The sequence below is a fragment of the Pan paniscus genome, chromosome 2 (assembly GCF_029289425.2).
Source record: "Pan paniscus chromosome 2, NHGRI_mPanPan1-v2.0_pri, whole genome shotgun sequence".
NCBI classification, from domain to species: Eukaryota; Metazoa; Chordata; class Mammalia; order Primates; family Hominidae; genus Pan; species Pan paniscus.
Genome location: NC_085926.1, coordinates 15,074,082 through 15,095,210, shown reverse-complemented (window position 1 = coordinate 15,095,210; position 21,129 = coordinate 15,074,082). Strand labels below are relative to the sequence as shown.

General features: G+C 45.7%; 1 protein-coding gene across 7 annotated transcripts in view; it reads left to right on the top strand.

Annotated features, from left to right (window-relative positions):
* The first annotated feature begins 11,882 nt into the window (after positions 1-11,882).
* RBSN (rabenosyn, RAB effector) overlaps positions 11,883-21,129 on the top strand; it is a 29,134-nt gene continuing 19,887 nt past the window's right edge. The window contains exons 1-5 of one of the 7 annotated variants that reach the window (XM_003826217.4): positions 11,883-12,060; positions 12,815-12,970; positions 14,375-14,550; positions 14,797-15,112; positions 20,580-20,720. In XM_003826217.4, the coding sequence (XP_003826265.2) occupies positions 14,965-15,112; positions 20,580-20,720 (289 nt within the window). In that variant the 5' untranslated portion in view covers positions 11,883-12,060; positions 12,815-12,970; positions 14,375-14,550; positions 14,797-14,964. Of the gene's footprint in view, positions 12,074-12,814; positions 12,971-14,374; positions 14,551-14,796; positions 15,113-20,579; positions 20,721-21,129 lie in introns of all 7 variants that reach the window. The other 6 variants (XM_008951682.5, XM_063602720.1, XM_014344187.5 and 3 more) reach the window with 6 other exon arrangements.

Sequence of the window (21,129 nt, the reverse complement as noted above, 5' to 3'; positions counted from 1 at the left end):
GGACAGGCCATACTGGCCTATTAAAGTTATTTGAAATGCCAATTGTAATCACATCTTTCTTGCTTCCTTGAGGAATTCTAGAATCTTTGTTTTTTGTTTGTTTGTTTGTTTTTGAGACTGAGTCTCGCTCTGTCACCCAGGCTGGAGAGCAGTGGTGTGATCTCAACTCATTGCAACCTCCACTTCTCCGATTCAAGTGATTCTCCTGTCTCAGCCTCCTGAGTAGCTGGGAGCACTATGGTGTTTGCTCCATTATCCCACAGATAAAGAGGAGCCAGTTTGCATCTGTGGTCCGTCTTTAGCAAAAGTTTGTTCTTAGTTGTCGTAATTCTGCTTTGATGTATTCTGTGATCTCAGTGATGTCCTGAGGGCTGTCATGTCCACGGTCATATTCTATAACTCTTTTTCTAGTTATTATAGGTCTTGCCACATGCGACCGCCTCCCAGGGTCATCATAATCTCCCGGGTCCTCTGGATGGGGGGTTTGGTCCCAGATATTCCTTTTCAAAAGTTACATCTGAAAAGGATTTACTTTTCCTTAAAATTCTATGAACGACCTCTTTGCCTTTCTGGTGATCCCTGTCTGTCTGTAAGATGCTTTGCATTAAAAGTGCAGAGATTTCTTCTTTTGCGGCTCTGCTAATCAAAGGTTTAACATTTGGAGGGGCGAGCCTCGAGTCTGACTGTACATCCTTAGGGGATAGTACAGGGAGTCATTTCCTGACTTCCAACTCTGTCTGGTATTCAACACTAAGTACTGTATTTGGGTGACAAGCCTTCTGGCATGCCTGCTTAATTTTCTTTCCTAGGGCCCACATTATGCAATATTAAGAGCTACTTTATATGGTTTCTTAATAATAAATATTTCCATTTCCCACCTTAACCAATAGTATGAGTGGAGGTTATTGACGTTCCTTTCTTTCTGCCAGATTAAAGTTGTTTTGCCAACCACTGTCTCGTAAGTTGAAACCCTGTTTGGTACGAGCCCTTCCGGCTCCACCAGCTTCCTAGCTTGGTGTCAGCCCAGACTTCATCGGCCTTTGGATGTGCACGACATGGGTTAGTTCCACCCCATTACCCAAGGTTTTCCTTAGGGAGCGAGACTTTCAACATGAAGTGAGATTATCTCTTTTTAGAGACGGTGGTCGTTTGTTTCCCCAAGTGGCTTGATTTTTAATTTAAGTTTTAGTGGAGGATTTGGCTTTAGGAATTTTCCCAATTTGGTTATCACAGTTATATGATTATAAATGGCTGCTTTTAGTTTTGGACATTTGTCTGACTGAAGGACAGCTGCTAACTACGCCAATTGTTGTGAGCAGTGCAAGGTCAGACATAACCAGGTCCACACACGTTTGTGCCTTTCCCAAGGTCAGACTTTTATTGATGCTTATTCAATCATAAAAGCCATGAGCTACAAGAAGTTCCCAAGGAGGCAATTCTTAGTATTACCCGCTCACTCAGTAGTCAGAGCCACGGGCACATAGGTCCAAGCCGATCCACAGGTCAGTCAATATTGCAAACCGTCATAGCAGTATTCGTAATTAACATGTAAATATTATAGATTAAAAATTTCACATCAAACAGAGTAACATTTAACACGAAGGGAAAGGGGATAGGAAAAGGGGTTAATGAATCATTCCAAGGAGAGCTGGACTGGTTCATTAATGTGAACATGGAGAGTGTTCTGGGCTGATTCTGACAGTCATCAGTGTCTTGCAAGGAAGAGTCCTTGATTTGGGTGGAGCTTTCAGTGGCAGATGCCGGGTGCTGACCATGAGTGACATCAAGACAGTGTCTAGTGAGATGTCTGAGTTGAACTGCTGAAGTCCTGCTTTTTTTTTTTTTTAATGGTCCTTGAGTCTTCTGGTGAAAGCTGACAGTAAAGTGTGTGTGGCCATACCCTTGCCTGATTGGGTGCAGTTTCTGTTGATGAGGCAGACATCTGGTCCCTGTTGGCATGATGCCTTTTGAAATGTAAGATGGAATCTTTCTAACATGGAGTTACTTATGTCAAGGGCACTGTATATAGGCAGTGAGGTGGTGAGAAGTGTATTCTAGATTCCGCATATTCTAGATCCATTCCAAAGTAAAAGCTGACAGAACTTGCTGATGGGTTGGAAGTGGGATGTGAGGCCGGGCACAGTGGCTCACACGTGTAATCCCAGCCCTTTGGGAGGCCGAAGTGGGTGGATTGCTTAAGCTCAGGAGTTTGATACCAGCCTGAGCCAACAAAGTGAGACCCTGTCTCTCTCCAAAAAAATACGAAAATTAGCCAGGCGTGGTGGTGAGTGCCTGTGGTCCCAGCTACTCGGGAGGCTGAGGTGGGAGGATGACTTGAGCCTGGGAGGCAGAGGTTGCAGTGAGCCGAGATCGCGCCACTGCACTCCAGCCTGGGTGACAGAGTCAGACCCTGTCTCAAAAAAAAAAAAAAAAAAAAAGTGGGATGTGAGAGAAAGAAGTCAAGGATGACTCCACGGTTCTTGGCCAGAGCACATGGATGGAAGAGCTGTGGGAAGAGCAGGTTTAGGGGTGGGGCCCCAGAGATAAAAGAACCCAGGCCTCTGTGGAAGGTCCAAGGCTGGTCCAGAACATGACAGTGTGTTGTGCATCCTGGCTCCCTGTTATCAGCTACTTGGCGAGCCCCTAAAAGAGGAAAGGGGCAGCAGTGCAGAGGCGTGGTAGAGGGACTGAGTCTCCCACCCCAGGCTGCTGGGATGCTCAGCTTCCTCCGGTGGTCAGCAGGAGGGAGCCTTGGAAGGCATTGGAGATAAACCAGCAGAACCACGTTGGCTTTGGACACCCGGGTTCGCTGCAAGGTTCTAAAGTGGCCAGATGCCGCCCCCTGGTGGCTGGCAAGGCTACTTACAACCCTCACTGACCTGCTAGACAGCCCACAAGCTAGAACTGGAGGGGGCCCACCCCCAACTGTGAGCAAAGTGGGGGTTCATTTGAGGCTACGAGTTGGGGCAAATGACTCCCCTGGGCATGAGGCTTTTGAGCCTGTCAAATTCCTCCCTTATCGCAGAAGAGCAAACAGGTGCATGAAGGGGAAACAACTTTGGAGAAAGGGGTGTCTTGGGGACCCCATCCGCAGTTTTGCTTTTTGCTGATTTTTCAGTCTTCTCCTATTTTCCTTTTCCTTAATTTTTTGATTTAGATATTTTTGAGAAAAATACATATGGAGGAAAAAAGCCATTCAAATCGTAGGAAAAAAGCCTACGTTGTGGAAAGTCAGTCTCCCCACCATTCCAGTTTCCCTCCCCAGAGGTGCCCACTGTTACAGTTGGTGTTTCCTTCCAGGGACTCTACATGCATCCTGTCACCTGAATTTCTGAAGGGTTTACTATGTGACATGCACACTTGGCATTTCCGACCTCGGTGTCTCTTCCCAATCCAGCAGTCAGAGGTCACATCCTGTCCCTCCCCTACTCAGCACTTCCCCCAGCTCCCACCTCACTCATAGTAAAGGCCAAAGTCCCTTCAATGGCTGTGACCTCCCCTCACCCTTGAGCTCTCACACCTGATTTCCCAAAACTCTCTCCCTCACTTCCTCTGCTCCAGCCACACTGGCCTCATCACTGAGGAGAGCAAAGATCACCTGGTGGCCACAAAGCAGACCATCTAGAGGCGACACTCCTCATCTGAGGAATTCAGAAGAAATTCGATTTCCCTATGATCTAAAGCTGGCATCTAGTACCCTGCTTCCTTCCCCAAAATGTATAAGAAACCAGAATTTCTATACATCTCCGAATGCATGCATGTCAAAACTCATTGTGCAACCCTTGCTGACATCAAAGCACCAAAATGTCTACAAGTGTAACTTCTTTTTTTTTTTTTTGAGACGGAGTTTTGCTCCTGTCGCCCAGGCTGGAGTGCAATGGCACGATCTCGGCTCACTGCAAACTCTGTCTCCCAGGTTCAAGTGATTCTCCTGCCTCGGCCTCCATTTATCATGACCGATGTGGCTAACATGGTCCAAATTACACTTAAGCTCCCGCTTTAAGGTCCATAAATGCCCCTAAGGAAAATCCACTGTGGTTCACACAGTCCTCTCTTGCTGAGGCGCCGGCCACACTCTGATGCAGGGTTCTTTCTATCTTATAAAACTTTCCCTTTCAATCCTATACTGTTGTGGGCAAACTCTTCTCAACTACCTGCGAGCCAATCACTTACCATTGCCAGGGCTTTGACATCTCGCCCAGCAATTACTTTGCTTATTGTGGTAAAACATACACAACACAGTATTCATCATTTTAATCATTTGTAAGTGCACAATTCAGTGGCATTAAATACAGTCACAATGTTGTGTAACCAGCTCCACTATCTATACTCAAAACTTGTTCATCATCCCTTATAAAAACTCCGTACCCTTTAAACAATAACTCTCCCTCCCCTCACCCCGGTAGCCTTTATTTTATTGTCTGTCTCTATGAATTACACTATTCTGGATATCTCACCATAAGTGGACTCATATAGTATTTGTCCTCCTGTGTCTGACTTATTTCACTAAATGTAATGAAAAAGATCCATCCATGTTGTATCAGATATCAAAATTCATTTCCTTTTTATGGTTGAATGATATTTTATTGTAAGCATAGACCATGCTTTGTTTATTCATTCATCTGTTTGAGAAAGAAAACCTTTTTCTGAGAAATGCTAACCACTTTAAATTACCAGGCCCAGAAAGGCATTTAAACTGTAACAGCAGGCCGGGCATGGTGGCACACACCTGTAATCCCAGCACTTTGGGAGGCCGAGGCGGGCGGATCACTTGAGGTCAGGAGCTCAAGACCAGCCTGGCCAGTATGGTGAAACCCCATCTCTACTAAAAATACGAAAATTAGCCGGGCATGGTGATGCACGCCTGTGATCCCAGCTACTCAGGAGGCTGAGGCATGAGAATCACTTGAACCTGGGAGGTGGAGGTTGCAGTGAGCTGAGATCGTGCCACTGCACTCCAGCCTGGGCGACAGAGTGAGATTCCGTCTCAAAAAAAAAAATTAAATTAAATTAAATTAAATGGAACAGCAGACTGGGTTCGGTGGCTCACGCCTGTAATCCTAGCACTTTGAGAGGCTGAGGTGGGCAGATTGCTTGAGCTCAGGAGTTCGAGACCAACCGGGCAACATGGTGAAACCCCATCTCTACAAAAAATGGACAAATTAGCCAGGCATGGTGGTAGGCGCCTATAGTCCCAGCTACTCGGGAGGCTGAGGTGGGAAGATCACCTGAGCCCAGGATGTCGAGGCTTCAGTGAACCATGATCACGCCACTGCACTCCAGCATGGGCAACAGAATGAGACCCTGTCTCAAATAAATAAATAAAAATTAAAAAATGAAATGTAACAGCAGTTGCATCTCACTCCTCCTTGAGCTAAATAATTACCTCTTGAACCCACTTGGCTGTGCCAGCTCTGACACCAAGTAGCCATCAAATGCCATACACCCTATAGTTCAACAATATATAGCCAATCATTAGCCAATGTTATTTCTGTAAACCAATGAGAATTCCTGATGAACAACTTCTGTAATTGTAAGCTCTCCGGATTTGTCCTTTTTCTCTCTCTCTCTTTTTTGAGACAGGGTTTCAGTTTGTTGCCCAGGTTGGACTGTAATAGCATGATCATAGTTCACTGTAACCTCAAACACCTGGGCTTGGCCGGGCACGGTGGTTCACACCTGTAATCCCAACAGTTTGGGAGGCCAAGACGGGAGGATCAACTGAGGTCGGGAGTTCAAGACCAACCTGACCAACATGGTGAAACCCCGTCTCTACTAAAAATACTAAAAAATTAGCTGGGTGTGGTGGCACATGCATGTAATCCCAGCTACTTGGGAGGCTGAGGCAGGAGAATTGCTTGAACCTGGGAGGTGGAGGTTGCAGTGAGCCGAGATCATGCCATTGCATTCCAGCCTGGGCAACAAGAGCGAAAACTCTGTCTCAAAAAAAAAATAATAATAATAATAAACACCTGGGCTCAAGTGATCCTCCTGCCTCAGCCTCCCAAGTAGCTGGGACTACAGGTGCACACCTCCATGCCCAGCTAATTTTCTATTTTTTTTTTTTTGAGACAGAGTCTCGGCTGTGTTGCCCAGGCTGGAGTGCAGTGGCATGATCTCGACTCACTGCAGCCTCTGCCTCCCAGGTTCAAATGAGTCTCCTGCCTCAGCCTCCCCAGTAGCTGGGATTACAGGCATGAGCCACCACGCCTGGCTAATTTTTGTATCTTAGTAGAGATGGGGTTTTGCCATGTTGGCCAGGCTGGTCTCGAACTCCTGACCTCAGGTGATCCACCCATCTCAGCCTCCCAAAGTCCTGGGATTACAGCTGTGAGCCACCATGCCCAGCCCCAGCTAATTTTCTAACTCAATTTTTTTTTTTTTTTTTTTTTTTTTTTTTTTTTAGAAATGGGGTTTCATTATATTGCCAAGGCTAGTCTCAAACTCCTGGCCTCAAGCAATCCTTCTGCCTCAGCCTCCCAAGTAGTTGGGATTACAGGCATGAGCCACTGTGCCCAGCCTCATCCTTCTTCTCATTAAAAACTTGAGCCTCTTGTTTGTTCTCCAGAGCATTTGCCAAGTCAACTTGGAAGTGTGCAGTCCCAGGGTGCAGTCCTCAATCTTTGCATTTGACTAAACTCTCTTTAAGCTACATTCTGAGCTAGTGACATAGCAAGACCTCACCTCTAAAATTTTTTCTTCATTAAATAGGTGTGGGGGTGCATATCTGTAGTCCCAGCTACTCAGGAGGCTAAGGTGGGACGATTGCACCACTGCACTCCAGCCTGAGTGACAGAGTGAGACCCTGTCTCTAAAAACAAACAAACAAAAACAACAACAACAACAAACAGACCGCATGCTGACTCTTTTGATTATTCTATGTTGACATGTTGATGGACATTTGAGGTGTCTCTATCGTTTGGCTATTGTGAATAATACCGCTATGGACATGGGTGTTGGCCTCATTACTTTTTCTGCAAACTGCCCTGCACACTTCCACATGAGGACTTTTCAGTGGCTGTTCCCTCTGCCTGGAATGCTCTTCCCCAAGGGATCCACATGGCTCACTTTCTTCAAGTCTTTTCTCAAATGTTGCCTTCTCAATGAGGCCTACCCTGACCACGCTGTAAGTTCTGCAACCTGGCACTCCTTGTTCTCTTTACTCTGTTTTTTTTTTTTCTATAGTACTTACCATTTTCTAATGTGCTATATAACATACTTATTTAGTATATTAATTGTTTAGGATCTGTGTCTCTCCATGCGAATGTCATCTCCCTGAGGGCAAGGATCAATGTCTGTTTTGTTTATCTCAGGCACTCATGTAGGTAGGTGCTTAATACATAGTTTGTTGAATGAACTTAAAATCACAAGCCTAAGTCATTTGCTGAGTTACAGATTTTAAACTGGAGTCACGAGATGAATGTGTTAGATGCTCTAACATGCCAAACACTCTTAAATCCCTCAAATACTTAAAATACCATATACACACAGATTGTTTCAAATCTGGGTTAAAATTGAGGTTAACTTCTCAACTGGCTGAAGGTGCGTATCTCTGAAGATGTAAGTCAGGGAATGAGATCTGAAGCTGCAGACAACGAGCGTGACTTTTTCTCGTGACCTGAGGACCATGCTGTGCTCTTGATTCTCCTCCTCCCTGCACTTAGGGCCACCGTGCAGGTTGTGTGCAGCATAGTTGGGAGTAGGGTGGGGGTGGGGGTAAGTGGATGCTGAAATCCAGTATGTTCCCCATTTGCCAAATGCAGGGCTTGAGTGCCAGCACAAGGTTTTGTCCATGGGAGAGAAGGGAGTGGTGCCTCTTTCCCATTTGCCACAGGCCCCAATGGGCTGGGAGTGGTCCTGCTTTGTCAAAGAGAATGCCAGCCCGCTACCTGCAAACTGATTGGCTTTGAAGCTCACATCTCCCAAGTCAATTCCATGTTTCCTGCTTTTCAGGTTTGCTGAAGCTGTTCCCCCACCCACTATTGGATTTAATGAATCTAGTTGCTATGTGATTCTATTCTGAGTTCTTTTTGGAGACATCCCATCTGGCAAGGCCATGACTCTCAAAGCTATTTCTATGACACCAGATTGGATCCTCACACCCTCATGCTATTGTCTGACTCAGCGCAACACAACAGCCAAGGCATCTAAATTACACTGCTCTTCCTTTTTCTTTATTTAACAAACATTTACGTAGTCCTTCCCCTGTGCCAGGCGCTGTTCTAACACTTTCCAAATATTAAGCTATTTAACCCTCCAACCTAAGAGGTGAGTACTATAATTATCTCATTTCACAGATGAGGAAACCGAAGCTCAGAGAATTTAAGTGACCCGCCCAAGGTTCACGTGGCCACAGGTGGCAGGGCTGGGATTCAAACCCAGGTCGACTTTTGCTCCATCTTCGCTTTTTTCTTGTCATTCTTTCCCTCCCTCTTCCTCTTCCTTTCTCCCCTCGTTTTCTCTTCCTTCTTCATTCCCTGCTTCCTTCCTGATAGGGCCACAGCAACTGCCACCTGCTTCCCTCAGACACTGCCCAGCCCAGCACACCCTCCCTCCATCCTCCAGGCAAGGCTCTGCCAGGCTGTCCGTCATCACCCTCATTTCCCTGTGCCAGCAGACAGGGTGTGCCAACCTCAACGCCCTCAACCCGCTGGCTCAGACCACAGCAGCTGGCAGAGGCCTGGGAGCTGGGGCCAGGCCAGCCTGGAGGGCAGTTGGCCCTTCGGGAAGTTACATGATGTGCCCAGACCTTCCCCAATGACGTTTATGTTACCCATATCATAATTTATTTTCTTGCCCAAGGATTTTAATGTGGTGCCAAGATGTCTTGTGCTGCTTGGGATAAACTTAGACAAATAAGGGCCAAGAGAAAGTGAGAGAGTGAGATAGAGAGAGGGATAGAGAGACAGAAAGATAGAGAACCCTAAGGCAGGGGGCAAGGGTGAAGAGACCCAGCTGTCCACGATTCTCTCACTAGAAGTAGCTGCCTACAGTTTTGGGAACAAGGAGGAGTGGCTTGATATCATCCCTCTATGTGTGAATGAACTTTTCTGTGAGTTTCTCAAAGGACTCATGTTCTTCTCCATAACTATGCCTTTGCATATGCTGTTCCCCTGGCCTGGAAGGCCCTTCCCAATCGTTTCTACCCAAGGACCATGCTCACGTGCTGCCCGCTTCTGGGAACCCTTTCGTGAATTCCTGCAGGGGACTCTGCTGGTCTCTCCTCTCACACCAGAGCATCTGTGTGCACGTGCACACTTCTGTTTTGAACTAATTGGCTTACATCCCCTCTCTATGCCCAGTACAGGAGTGGTGCCTGGAGGAAGCTGAGGAGGTACAGGAAGTCTATCAGCACTTCACAGAGGAAGGAAAAGTGGGGATTGTGAAAGCCTCAAGGCAAGGTGACTCTGGGTTCAAGGCTCACCAGCTGGTGACCCTGGGCAAGTCACCTAACCTCTCTGTGCCTCAGCTTCCCTTCTATAAAATGGGAATATTATTACATTTTGTATAGTTTGTACATCATTGGGTTGTGTGAGAATGAAATGAGTTAAGATATGGAAAGCACATAGAACAGTGTCTGGCATGTGCAAATCCCTCAGTAAATATTAGTCATTTTTATTATTATCAAACTGGAAATAGTCATAGAGTTGCCTAAAGGATTAAAGAAAGTACTTTTGATGAAGTGTGAAGCATATAGGAGGGTCTTTGTCATTATCATTAACAGTATCGGCCAGGCGCGGTGGCTCACGCCTGTAATCCCAGCACTTTGGGAGGCCGAGGAGGGTGGATCACGAGGTCAGGAGATTGCGATCATCCTGGCTAACACAGTGAAACCCTGTCCCTACTAAAAATACAAAAAATTAGCCGGGCGTGGTGGCGGGTGCCTGTAGTCCCAGCTACTCGGGAGGCTGAGGCAGGAGAATGGCATAAACCTGGGAGGCGGAGCTCGCAGTGAGCTGAGATCACGCCACTGCACTCCAGCCTGGGGGACAGAGTGAGACTCTGCCTCAAAAAAAAAAAAAAAGAAAAAAGAAAAAAAAAGAAACAATATCAAGAGCAGTGCACAATCCACTGTGATTTCCAGAATTAACTTACAAGTTGAGGCCACATTGCTATTGCTTTTTTGAGCAAATGAAATGATGAATATGATATTTTTTTCTTTTCTTTTCTTTCTTTCTTTTTTTTTTTTTGAGGCGGAGTTTCACTTTGTTGCCCAGGCTGGAGTGCAGTGGGACAATCTTGGCTCCCTGCAAACTCTGCCTCCTGGGTTCAAGCAATTCTCCTACCTCAACCTCCTGAGTAGCTGGGATTACAGGCGAGTGACACCACACTCGACTAATGTTTTATATTTTTGGTAGAGACAGAGTTTCACCATGTTGGCCAGGCTGGTCTTGAACTCCTGACCTCAAGTTATCTGCCCACCTCGGCCTCCCAAAGTGCTGGGATTACAGGCGTGAGCCACCGCGCCCGACCAAATATGTTTTTTGTAAATGATAAAACGACAAGCAAAAATCATGATGGTTTAATAAACGTTCATTGCCCTACCCAAAACATAGTCCTGCCTGTAAGTGTGGCTCGTTCTGGGACCTCGGTGGCTTCAGACTTTCAAAAGGGTGGTTTTACTCCCAAAGTCCTGGCTTTTGGGACCTAAGGCAGAAGCTAGTGATGGAGACGGGGAGCTTGGCATGTTGCTTTGCTTCTGACAGGTTAGGAAGCCTCTTCCTTGTCTCTATCAGTAAACAAAGGGAAGTCATTATTCGCTCCTGCAGACGTTGTAACGTTAAAAAAAAAATTGGCCATCAGATTGAGAGAAAAGGCTAAGTCACTGGAGCCAATTTCTTTTGTACAGATGAGAGAACTCAGGCGAAGAAAGGGGAAAGGACCTGCTCAAAGCCACAAAGTAACGTACAGCCAGGGCTAGAACCCAGATCTCTAGACCCCTAGTTCACTGCCCTTTCACTGGTGATTGCTTTCCAAAAACTCAATGCTCTCCAAGTCCGGAGCCCCATGTCCTTAAATGGAAGGTGATGGAGGCTCAGTGCTCCTGTCCAGAGACCAGGTGGGGAAGACTTTTTGGAGGCAGGGAAAGTGAGATGGGCAAAGCCAGTATGCAGGACACCCTCCTACCTACCTACCGTGCAATTACCTCAATCTTCACGACACTGTGAAGCGGAGACTATCATTATCATCCCCATTTTACTTCTGTAAAAGGGGGCCAGTAACACTGCAGGGATGTAAACGGAGGCCCAGGATCGTCCCATCGTCCCATCGTTCTCTGCAGCTCTTGCTCCTGGAGGCTGGCCATTGCTAAGGTCCAGAACGTGTGCAGGGCACAAAGCAAATAGGTCTCCGGGACTGGGATGAGGTTTTGCCTCTCTATACCCTGTGGTACCCAGCACAGCGTAGGCACGGGGTAGGTCCTGGCTGATCAATCGTCCTGCCTTTTGAAAATGCCATCTTTTCCACAGGTTTGGCCATGCTGTACACCCCGGGATACACCTTCTCATACCAAGTCTCCACTCTCATGTGGTTCTATTCTTGGACTTTCCATCGCCTCCACGTCCCCTGAATATTTTTTCTGTCTCTAGCTCTCAGGAACTTTGATTCCTTGGCTGCCTTATTCTTTGTGCACTTTGGTCAAGAGCCAAAGAGCTACTGGTCTCAGCTTTCCCACCTGTACAATGCGGTGCAGAGCCATTGGCTGGCTTTGACGCGCTATTAGTTCGAATTCGGGACGTAAGAACCGCACAAAATTACCGAGCCCCACTTTCTCTCCGCTCCCCACCATCCCCCCCCTCGTTCGGACAGCGCCTGCGCAGAAGCCGCCGGCCCGCCCTCCACTATTCGAATCCGTATCCGCCCTTTTCGCGCCCTCGAAGACTCGGCGCTCGACAGGCGTCTACCAGCTTGTCTTCCGGTTTCGTCGCCGCCGCAGGCGCACCTGCCGAGTTCCGAGCGACCGATGGAGATGGCGGCTGCGGCTGAGTGACGGACGGTGGAGGCCCAGAGCCCGGGCCTGAAGGGGGGGACAAACCTGGGTGCCCGCAGGAGCCCGGCAGGGTACATACAGAGGGTCAGGCCCAGTCTGGGGGGCGGGGACACGACTCCTCCAGAACGGAGACGGGCGGGCCGTGTGTGGTTGTGGTGGGTGTGACGTGAGAGGTGGGAGATGGGGCTTTCAGGCCGTGCGTTTCGCTTGTGTGTGCCTGTGATGATTGGGCTCTGTGTGGTTGTGCGGTTACGCGGGGCGTATACACTTGGGTTTGGTTGTGCAGCTGTGGGTGGAGTGGGTGGGTGCTTGTCTCCCGAGCGGTTGTGTTTGATTCTCTGGTTGTGTAAAGCTGAAGCGTTTGTATTCTGAGTTCGTGTGGAGATGTTCGGAGTGTTTTGTGTGGTGTCTGTGCGATGTGTGACGTTGTCATGTCTGCTTCACGGGATTGAGTCGTTCGTGTTGTGTGTGGTCATGCGATGTGTGTATAATCATGTTAGTTATGTGGGTTGTGGTTGCGATCTTGAGGCCGGGTTGAGTGCGGCTGTGGGATGTGTCGTCGATGCGGCATGTGGCGGGGTGACATTCATGCTGGATGTACGGCTGCAGAACATGTAGCTTTTTTTTTTTTTTTTTTTTTTTTACTTTTTACGTGATTTAGAGTGCGAGGGGCTTGCTTATGTGTTCAGTTATGGTTGTGGGGTCCAATTCGGTGGTTTGTGTTAGATTTCTTTATGGTGTATGCTTAGTTATATGATTTTGGAGTTCATTCATTTCTTCGTTCATTCATGGAGCTTTATTGTGCTGCTTCATTGTGTGTGCCAGGTACTGTGCTAAACCCTGGGGAGACGGCGAAGTGGAAAACATATAGAGTCTGTGCCCTCCCAGATTTTACAGTCTTACTTGGTCACTTCACGTATGTACCTGCGGTTATAAATTGAGATGAGTGCTGTGAAGGAGAAGTCCATTCTGATGCTCTGAGTAAGAGGCATTTCTTTTGAGGAAGTGAGGTTTGGGTTTGGGCTGAGGCGTGAAGGGTGGTTGTGTGGCATGGATGTGGTGGGCTTTGTGTTATTTGTGGTCGTTAGGGGTGAGAGCATGGGAAGAAAGGGAGCTGTCAGAGTCAGCATCAGATGAACCACTGGCTGGGGAGGGAACAGGCCAGACCTAGAGCTGCTATATTCCAGTGGAAAATTTATGAAGTCACTGGGTTTCTTAACTAGAGGGAAAAAATAGGGACCTGGTGTCTCATTTGTTTATTTTCTGAGTTGCTGCCACCCTTCAGCTTTGAGGACCAGGCAGTCCCTCCTCGGTGGTCTTCTACAGTCCATCCAAAGCTGAGGGTCACACATCTCCCCTCACTATATACTGTGGCTTGTATCCCCAGGTTCTTGGGGAGAAATTTCTCTGCTTTTGTGGAATGGTTTTGTCTCAATTTCTCTTGTGACTGGGTGTCTTGATGAGGTGACATTGGAAGTGACTTTGCCATGAGCCAGTAAGAAAGAGAATGTAACTTATTAAGCCCTGAAGTGTTTAGGCCCCAAATCAATTTATTTATTTATTTATTTATTTACTTTTTTGAGATGGAGTTTCGCTCTTGTTGCCCAGGCTGGAGTGCAATGGCATGATCTCGGCTCACTGCAACTTCCGCCTCCTGGGTTCAAGCAGTTCTCCTGCCTCAGTACCCCCACTAGCTGGGATTACAGGCGCCTACCACCACACCCGGCAAATTTTTGTATTTTTAGTAGAGATAAGGTTTCACCATATTGGCCAGGCTGGTCTCGAACTCCTGACCTCAGGTGATCCGCCTGCCTTGGCCTCCCAAAGTGCTGGGATTACAGGCTTGAGCCACCATGCCTGGCCAGCCTTTTATTTTTGAAGCAGTGAGAACATCAGGTTTGCTACTTAACTGTCACTTAATGGCTTATAAGATCTATCAGGGTGCAGTGGCTCACATCTGTAATCTCAGCAGTTTGGGGGGGCTCAGGCAGGAGGATTGCCTGAGGCCAGGAGTTAGAGACCTGCCTGGGAAACATAGCAAGAACCTGTCTCTACAAATAATTTAAAAACTAGCTGGGTGTGGTGGCATACTCCTGTAGTCCCAGCTTCTTAGGAGGCTGAGGCAGGAGGATCACTTGAACCCAGAAGGTCGAGGCTGTTGTGAGCAATTATAGCTCACTGGGTGACAGAGCAAGATGCTGTCTCTTAAAAAGGAAAATCTAGTACGCCCATTAGAGATAAGTGCTCTACAAATATAAAATAGATTTTTTCTTTTTGACTAGTAGGTTTCTATTGTTTCTCTTTAACTGATGTTAGGATTTTTGATTTTTTGTATGTTTTTATGGCAGATACTATATCTTTTTCATCTTTGCATTTCTAACACAGGTGTCTTACAAGTATCAAGAACTTACTATATGTGGTTGAATAAACAATCAAGGTAAAGAGCATCAAGTAAAAACTTCTGCTTGTTGATAAGTACTTCAGACATTCCCCCAGTGGCTGAAGTGGCATATGAATTATGAAGCTGGATCATTTGGAATGAATGTAAGAGAATTGCCAAGGTATTGTTTGCTTATTTCAAGAATCTGTGCTTCCCACTTCATTGAGTTTTTGTTCTCCAGTGATGTTTTCACATTTTAGGTTTTGCAGCTTGCTTGGTCTAAGGATTTGAGAAAGAGTTTGTTTTCTCAAACTTGCACTGAATAAACATTAAGTACCCCATTGAACTGTGAAAAGAATGAAGAAAATCCTCAATTGCTACCAGTTTGCCTGAATTGGCTTTTTTCCCTTCTTCTTTTCTTTCTTAGGGCTCCTCCTACTCCAGAGAGGAAACCTCATCCAGGGCCATGAAGCCACTTCCTCACCATCTGTGTGCTGCTTAAGCTAATGCTGCGGGAACCATGGTTCCTTGGGAGGAATCAAGCTGACTCTTGGCATGAGATTCCTGCCTTCCTAGGGTTGAGAGCGGCACTGCCATGGCTTCTCTGGACGACCCAGGGGAAGTGAGGGAGGGCTTCCTCTGCCCTCTGTGCCTGAAGGATCTGCAGTCTTTCTATCAGCTTCACTCACATTACGAGGAAGAACACTCGGGGGAAGACCGTGATGTCAAAGGGCAAATTAAAAGTAAGAGGCGAGGACCTTGCCTATCCCCTGCTGTCATTGAGAGCTTTAACTCACGGGATAGTTCTCATCAGCTTTGGTGTTGCCACAGGAATATGATAATAGTAGTAGCAAACAGATGACTAGTGTTTGTCATGTGCCAGGCGTTTTCAGAGTCTCCCTGTTTATTAATTTCATTTAATCCTCACAATAACTGTGTGGCTGTAAGCCACATTTCGAACCAGACACAGAGAGATTAGATAACTTGTCTGAAGCCACTCAGAGAAACAGTCTGACTTTGAATCTAGTAAATGTAATTGCTGTGATCTGGCTTGACTGTTCTTTAACCACCAGCCTAACAGGGTTTGGAGAGGAATTTCTTTCCTTTGCTATGATGATGGAGGCACATTATGCACCCATTTTACCTGTCACAAATTTAAGACTTCCCACCATCCTTCCTTCCCCAGTTGGTATCTTGCCCTCTATAGCCCAGAAAAAGGAAGGTCATAGTTGAAGAACAAAACAACCTAAAAACCTTGGTTTTTGAGCTTCCAAGAGCTCAGGTTTGAGAGAGTTGTGGAAAGAATTTTTCAAAGGTACTTTTCACTATACATATGTTTATTGTATTTCCTGGACATCAAATTCTAACCTCCAGATAAGATGCTGCTCCTCTGGGCGGGCACAGTGGCTCACGCCTTTATTCCCAGCACTTGGGAGGCCAGGTTGGGCAGATCACTTGAGCTCAGGAGTTCAAGACCAGCCTGGGCAACATGGCGAAACCCCGTCTCACAAAAAAAATTAAAAAAAAAAAAAAACTAGCCAGGCGTGATGGTGCACGCCTGTAGTCCCAGCTACTCAGGAGACTGAGGTAGGAGGATCGCTTGAGCCCAGGGAGGTCAAGGCTGTAGTGAGCGATGATCATGCCACTGCACTCGCACCTGGGCAACAGAGACACACACACACACACACACACACACACACACACACACACACACACACACACACACCAAAGATGCTGCTCCTCTGGAACTTATTTTGTAGTTATTCAGCTAACTTGCTTCTCACGGCTGGCAGCATTTCTGAAGGCCATGAGATTAAAGAGTTCTGGATGTTGTATTCACAGTCTTTATTGGGAGAGAAAGAAAGGAATGATCATGTATTTCTAAGTGGACTTCAGCTTTCAGACAGGTGAATCATATGCACTTTGTAATCAGATATTTGTCCCTAGAGTCTCACTCTATCTCACTTTTCTGTTCAGTAAAAAAGAGTTTCTAAAAGCATAAACAGTTATAACTTCTATCCAAAAACAACAAAGGCAAACATTTCTGAAATCCTGAGGGCTTTGGTGGATGAGGTGGCTTCTGGCTGTAGAGGCTATAGAACAGAGCCAAAACTATTAGGAGGGAAAAAAATGCTGTGCTTTATAGTTTTTAGAGTTTCTTTCACAGACATTATTGTTTCATCTGACTCTCCTAACAACTCTGCAAGAAGGTGATTGGTCTCATTTTACAGATAGTAAGTGAAGTGAGGCTCAAGAGATGTTGAGTTACTTATCCACGGTCACACAGGAATTGGCAGAGCTAGGCCTGGAACATAGGTCTTCTGTCATCTGTAAATCCAGTGCTGCCCTTTGCACGTGACATCACTGAGGGTGAGAGGCCCCGTGTTCCAATCACAACATGCATTGCAGCTTCCTGGGGGAAATGAAGCAAAAACAAAACTAAAAAACCTGATTATGTAAGTTTCCTTTGGACAACCGAAGAGCTTCCATCATTTTCAACTAGCTTCCAGTCTTGGTGTCAGCTGAACTAAGTCCTCTACAATGCCATTGCTCAACCTGGTGATACCAGTGGGTAGAGAGGTTAGAGAATGTTCCCGGATTCCTACAGTGACCCTTTTTTAAGAGGAAAAATGTTTAAGGTTATTTAGAGAATACAGATATGGGAATCTATTTAAGGAATACTAAATAGAATAGAAATTTTGTGCCTTGTGAAAGAAACTTGAAAGGATCCTTGGCTGGGCACAGTGGCTCACATCTGTAATCCCAGCACTTTGGGAGGCCATGGTGGGAGGATCGCTTCAGCTTAGGAGTTTGATACCAGCCTGGGCAACATAGATCCTGTCCAAAAATAAAAAAAATTTTTTTTTAATTAGCTGGGCATGATGACATGCATTTGTAGTCCTAGCCACTTGGAAGGCTGAGGCAGAAGGATCCCTTGAGCCCGGAAGGTTGAAGCTGCAGTGAGCCATGATTATGCCACTGCACTCCAGCCTGGGCAGCAGAGTGAAACTCTGACTCAAAAACAAAAAAACAAAATAAAGTTACTTCAGCCGGGTGCGGTGGCTCACGCCTGTAATTCTAGTACTTTGGGAGGCCAAAGCAGGAGGATTGCTTGAGCCCAGGAGACCAGACTGGGCAACATAGCGAGACCATTTCTACAAAAAAATCATTTAAAAAAATTAGCCAGTCATAGTGGCACGCACTCGTAGTCCCAATTACCCAGGAGGCTGAGGTGGGAGGATCGCTTCAGCTCAGGAGATCAAGGCTGTTACATTCTAGCCTGAGCAACAGAGTGAAACTGTCTCAAAAAAAAGAAAGAAAAGATCCTCTTGGTTTTCCCCTTTATTTCCCACCCTGCCTCACCCCCGGCATCTCTACCTCTAGTACTATTAATGATCATGTCTTTAGTTAGAAAGGAATTCTTGATTATGTTGCAGTTTTCTGCATTTCAGAATCAGGAAAGTAAAGTTTTAAGGATTGACATGAAAGGTTTTTTGAAAAGCCCTTTAGAAAGCAGATTACGTCTCCATTTGGTCTTTTGATTCTTAGAAATGTTATGACATGGTTAGTTTTGGGCAAGTGAAAAGTTAAAGCCAAAAGAGTGAACCTTAGTATTAGGTTTTGGGGGCAGTTCAAAAAAGAAAAGATAGATTAGTCATTAGTAAAAAGTTAGTGGGTTCGGGGCCCAGTCCTGGTTCAGCTCCAGTCTAGCCCATTTTCAGTAAGTAGAAGAAAAGATAGCTGAAAATTGACTGTGGCTTCTTGCTTTGTTAGTGTTTTTTAAAATATATGGGATTATTTTTAATTGGCCTTCTCTGGAAGGGCTATGTCCTTTCTGGGAACATTGCCAGGCAGTTTTTCTATCTCCTAAAAGTGGTTAAATGGTATAGATTGCCTGTTTAACCTGATACTTTAGTCTTGTTTGCAAAAATGAATTGTTACTTGCTAACTCACATTCCTGTTTGCTAGACCCTTTGTTCACATCAGGCAGTTTTCTCTCCCCTGTTACTAGAAAAGACTGCTTTAGGCCAGGGACAGTGGCTCATGCCTGCAATCCCAGCACTTTGGGAGGCCGACGTGGGCAGATCATCTGAGGCCAGGAGTTTGAGACCAGCCTGGCCAATGTGGTGAAACCCCATCTCTACTAAAAAAAATACAAAAATTAGCTGGGTGTGTTGGCACGTGCCTGTAATTTCAGCTACTCGGGAGGCTGAGGCAGGAGCATCCCTTGAACCCCTGGAAGGCAGAGGTTGCAGTGAGCTGAGATTGCTGCCATTGCATTCCAGCTTGGGCAACAAGAGTGAAACTCTGTCTCAAAAAAAAAAAAAAAAAAAAAACGACTTTAGTGCATTTTAAAGGATGTCCTTTTGTTTTAGTATTTTTCCAGTTTGGACAAAGCTGTCCCACAGTGACCAATAATCAGGAAGTTTGCTTATTGGCTTGACCGTCTTAAAAAAAAAAAAGACAAGTGTATTCTTATCAATCTCACCCTCAGCCTGCGAGCCTGGGCAACATCTCTACAAAAAAATGTTTTATAAAAAAATTTACCTAGTCATGGTGGCGCACACCTATAGTCCCAGCTACTTGAGAGACTGAGGCGAGAGGATAGCTTGAGCCCAAGAGATCAAGGCCGCAGTGAGCTATGATCGGCCACTGCACTCCAGCCTGGGTGACAGAGCAAGACCCTGTCTCTAAAAAATAAATAATTAAAAAGTAAAAGTAATTATACCATTTTATATTCAGTCTGATATTTTCTACTAGATTCTGGGGGAAGAAAGGGATAGCAGTCATCCAAGATTAAAGAACATTCATGAGAGAGTGACTTAGAACTGAGAATTCTTCCCGCCCCGCACCAGCTGATTGTTCAGTTTAACAGGTGGTTCTCTGCACCAGCACAGGTGGCAGAACCCATGTTCTGCAGAGGCATAGTTTTTGAATCAGCACTAGCAGGGGAGAGCTGGAGCTCTCATTTCAGGCACATGAGGTGTCTACTTCCAGCCCTGCTATTACCTGTAAGCTCTGTGATCTTGGGTGAAGCAAGTTCTTCCCCGTCTTTGATGTCGTTTCCTCATTTGTAAGTAGGGCTATCACCTGCCTTATAACATTGTAAGCATGAACTGGCATAATGTATTTGCAAGCACTTTGCATTGTACCTGGTACATACGATGGCTAAATACAGGAAATGTTCATTTTCTCTTCTTACCCAATCTGGTTCTGTTTGTGTTATGTTGTAGATGTTATATCTGTTTCTTGAAGCTTTTTGCAAGTATTCTCACATGCATTCAATAAGTGCGTGGGCAGTAGTGGGGAAGCAAGAACTCTGTGTCCAGTTAAGCCTATGGGGAACACCAGTCCACGGATGGAGGTTTAGCTGAATCCCATCCTGGAGGTAAATGAGAAGAATTTACTCATGAGTTTCTGGGGTAAATGAATTAGTACTATAGAACTTGTTTTTTAAAAAACATTATTTTAACTGAGGTATAGTTTTTAAGTGTACACTTTAATTTTTTTTTTTTTTTTTTTTTTTTTTTTTTTTTTTGAGACAGGGTCTCATTCTGGTTGTCCAGGCTGGAGTACAGTGGCACAATCTCAGCTCACTGCAGCCTCGACCTCCTGGGCTCAGGTGATTCTCCCACCTCAGCCTCCCAAGTAGCCGGGACTACAGGTGCATGCCACAACACCCAGCTAGTTTTTTGTATTTTTAGTAGAGATGGGGTTTTGTCATGTTGCCCAGGCTGGCTTGAATTCCTGGACTCAAGCAATTTGCCTCCCTTGTGGGATTACAGGTGTGAGCCACTGCGCCTGGCCCAATTCAAAAAGTTTTGAAAAATGTATATACCCACTTCACCACCACTCCAATTAAGATAAAGAAGAAAACACTTCCATCACCCTGTTTTCCTCATCAAATTTGATTTTAGCACTTTTATTTAATTGTGCTCTTAAATTTGGCAATGAGCAGTAATTTAGCCCATATGTTGGCCGCCTAAACCAATTTAATGCTAATATTGACTAACTAGTATATTGCTCTGTGGTATTTGTAATATAGTGTTTGTGTGCTTGCTCCTGCATTTTACTTGGGATCTAAATATTTCTGGTGCATTTTTAAACAAACGATAATTATTTCATCAACTCTTGTTTTTTGAGATTTCTTTTGACTGTTTACTGGGTGTTCTTCATGGCTCATTTGTATTATTTGTTCCATTTTTCAAGGTCTTGTCCAGAAGGCTAAGAAAGCAAAGGACAGGTTGTTGAAACGAGAAGGGGATGATCGAGCAGAGTCAGGGACCCAAGGATATGAGTCTTTCAGCTATGGAGGGGTTGATCCTTACATGTGGGAACCCCAGGAGCTTGGTAAGAAAATTCATTTATTCATTCAGCAAGTGGTTATTGAGCATCTGCTATGTTCTAGGTAAAGTTTTAAGAGTTGGCTGAGGAGGCATCAGTAAACCATAATGGTCCAAGCTTCTCATGGACCTTATGCCCTTGCTGGGGGAAGAAAATGGAAGAGAACCAGCTGAGCATCCACTTTGTGTTAGGCACTACATTAAGTGCCTTATACCCATGGTCTTGTTAGATCTTCACTGCACCTCATGAGAACCTGCCCAGGGACAAACAGTGAGTAAACTGCAGAAGTAGGGTATGAATCCATATCTCTCTGATGTCAGCCCAGGCATAGAGTCCATTAATGATTCTTTCCTCTCACATAGGACATTACCTGCCCAGTGACAGGCACTGGTTTATGCAGCTTACTTTTTTGAAT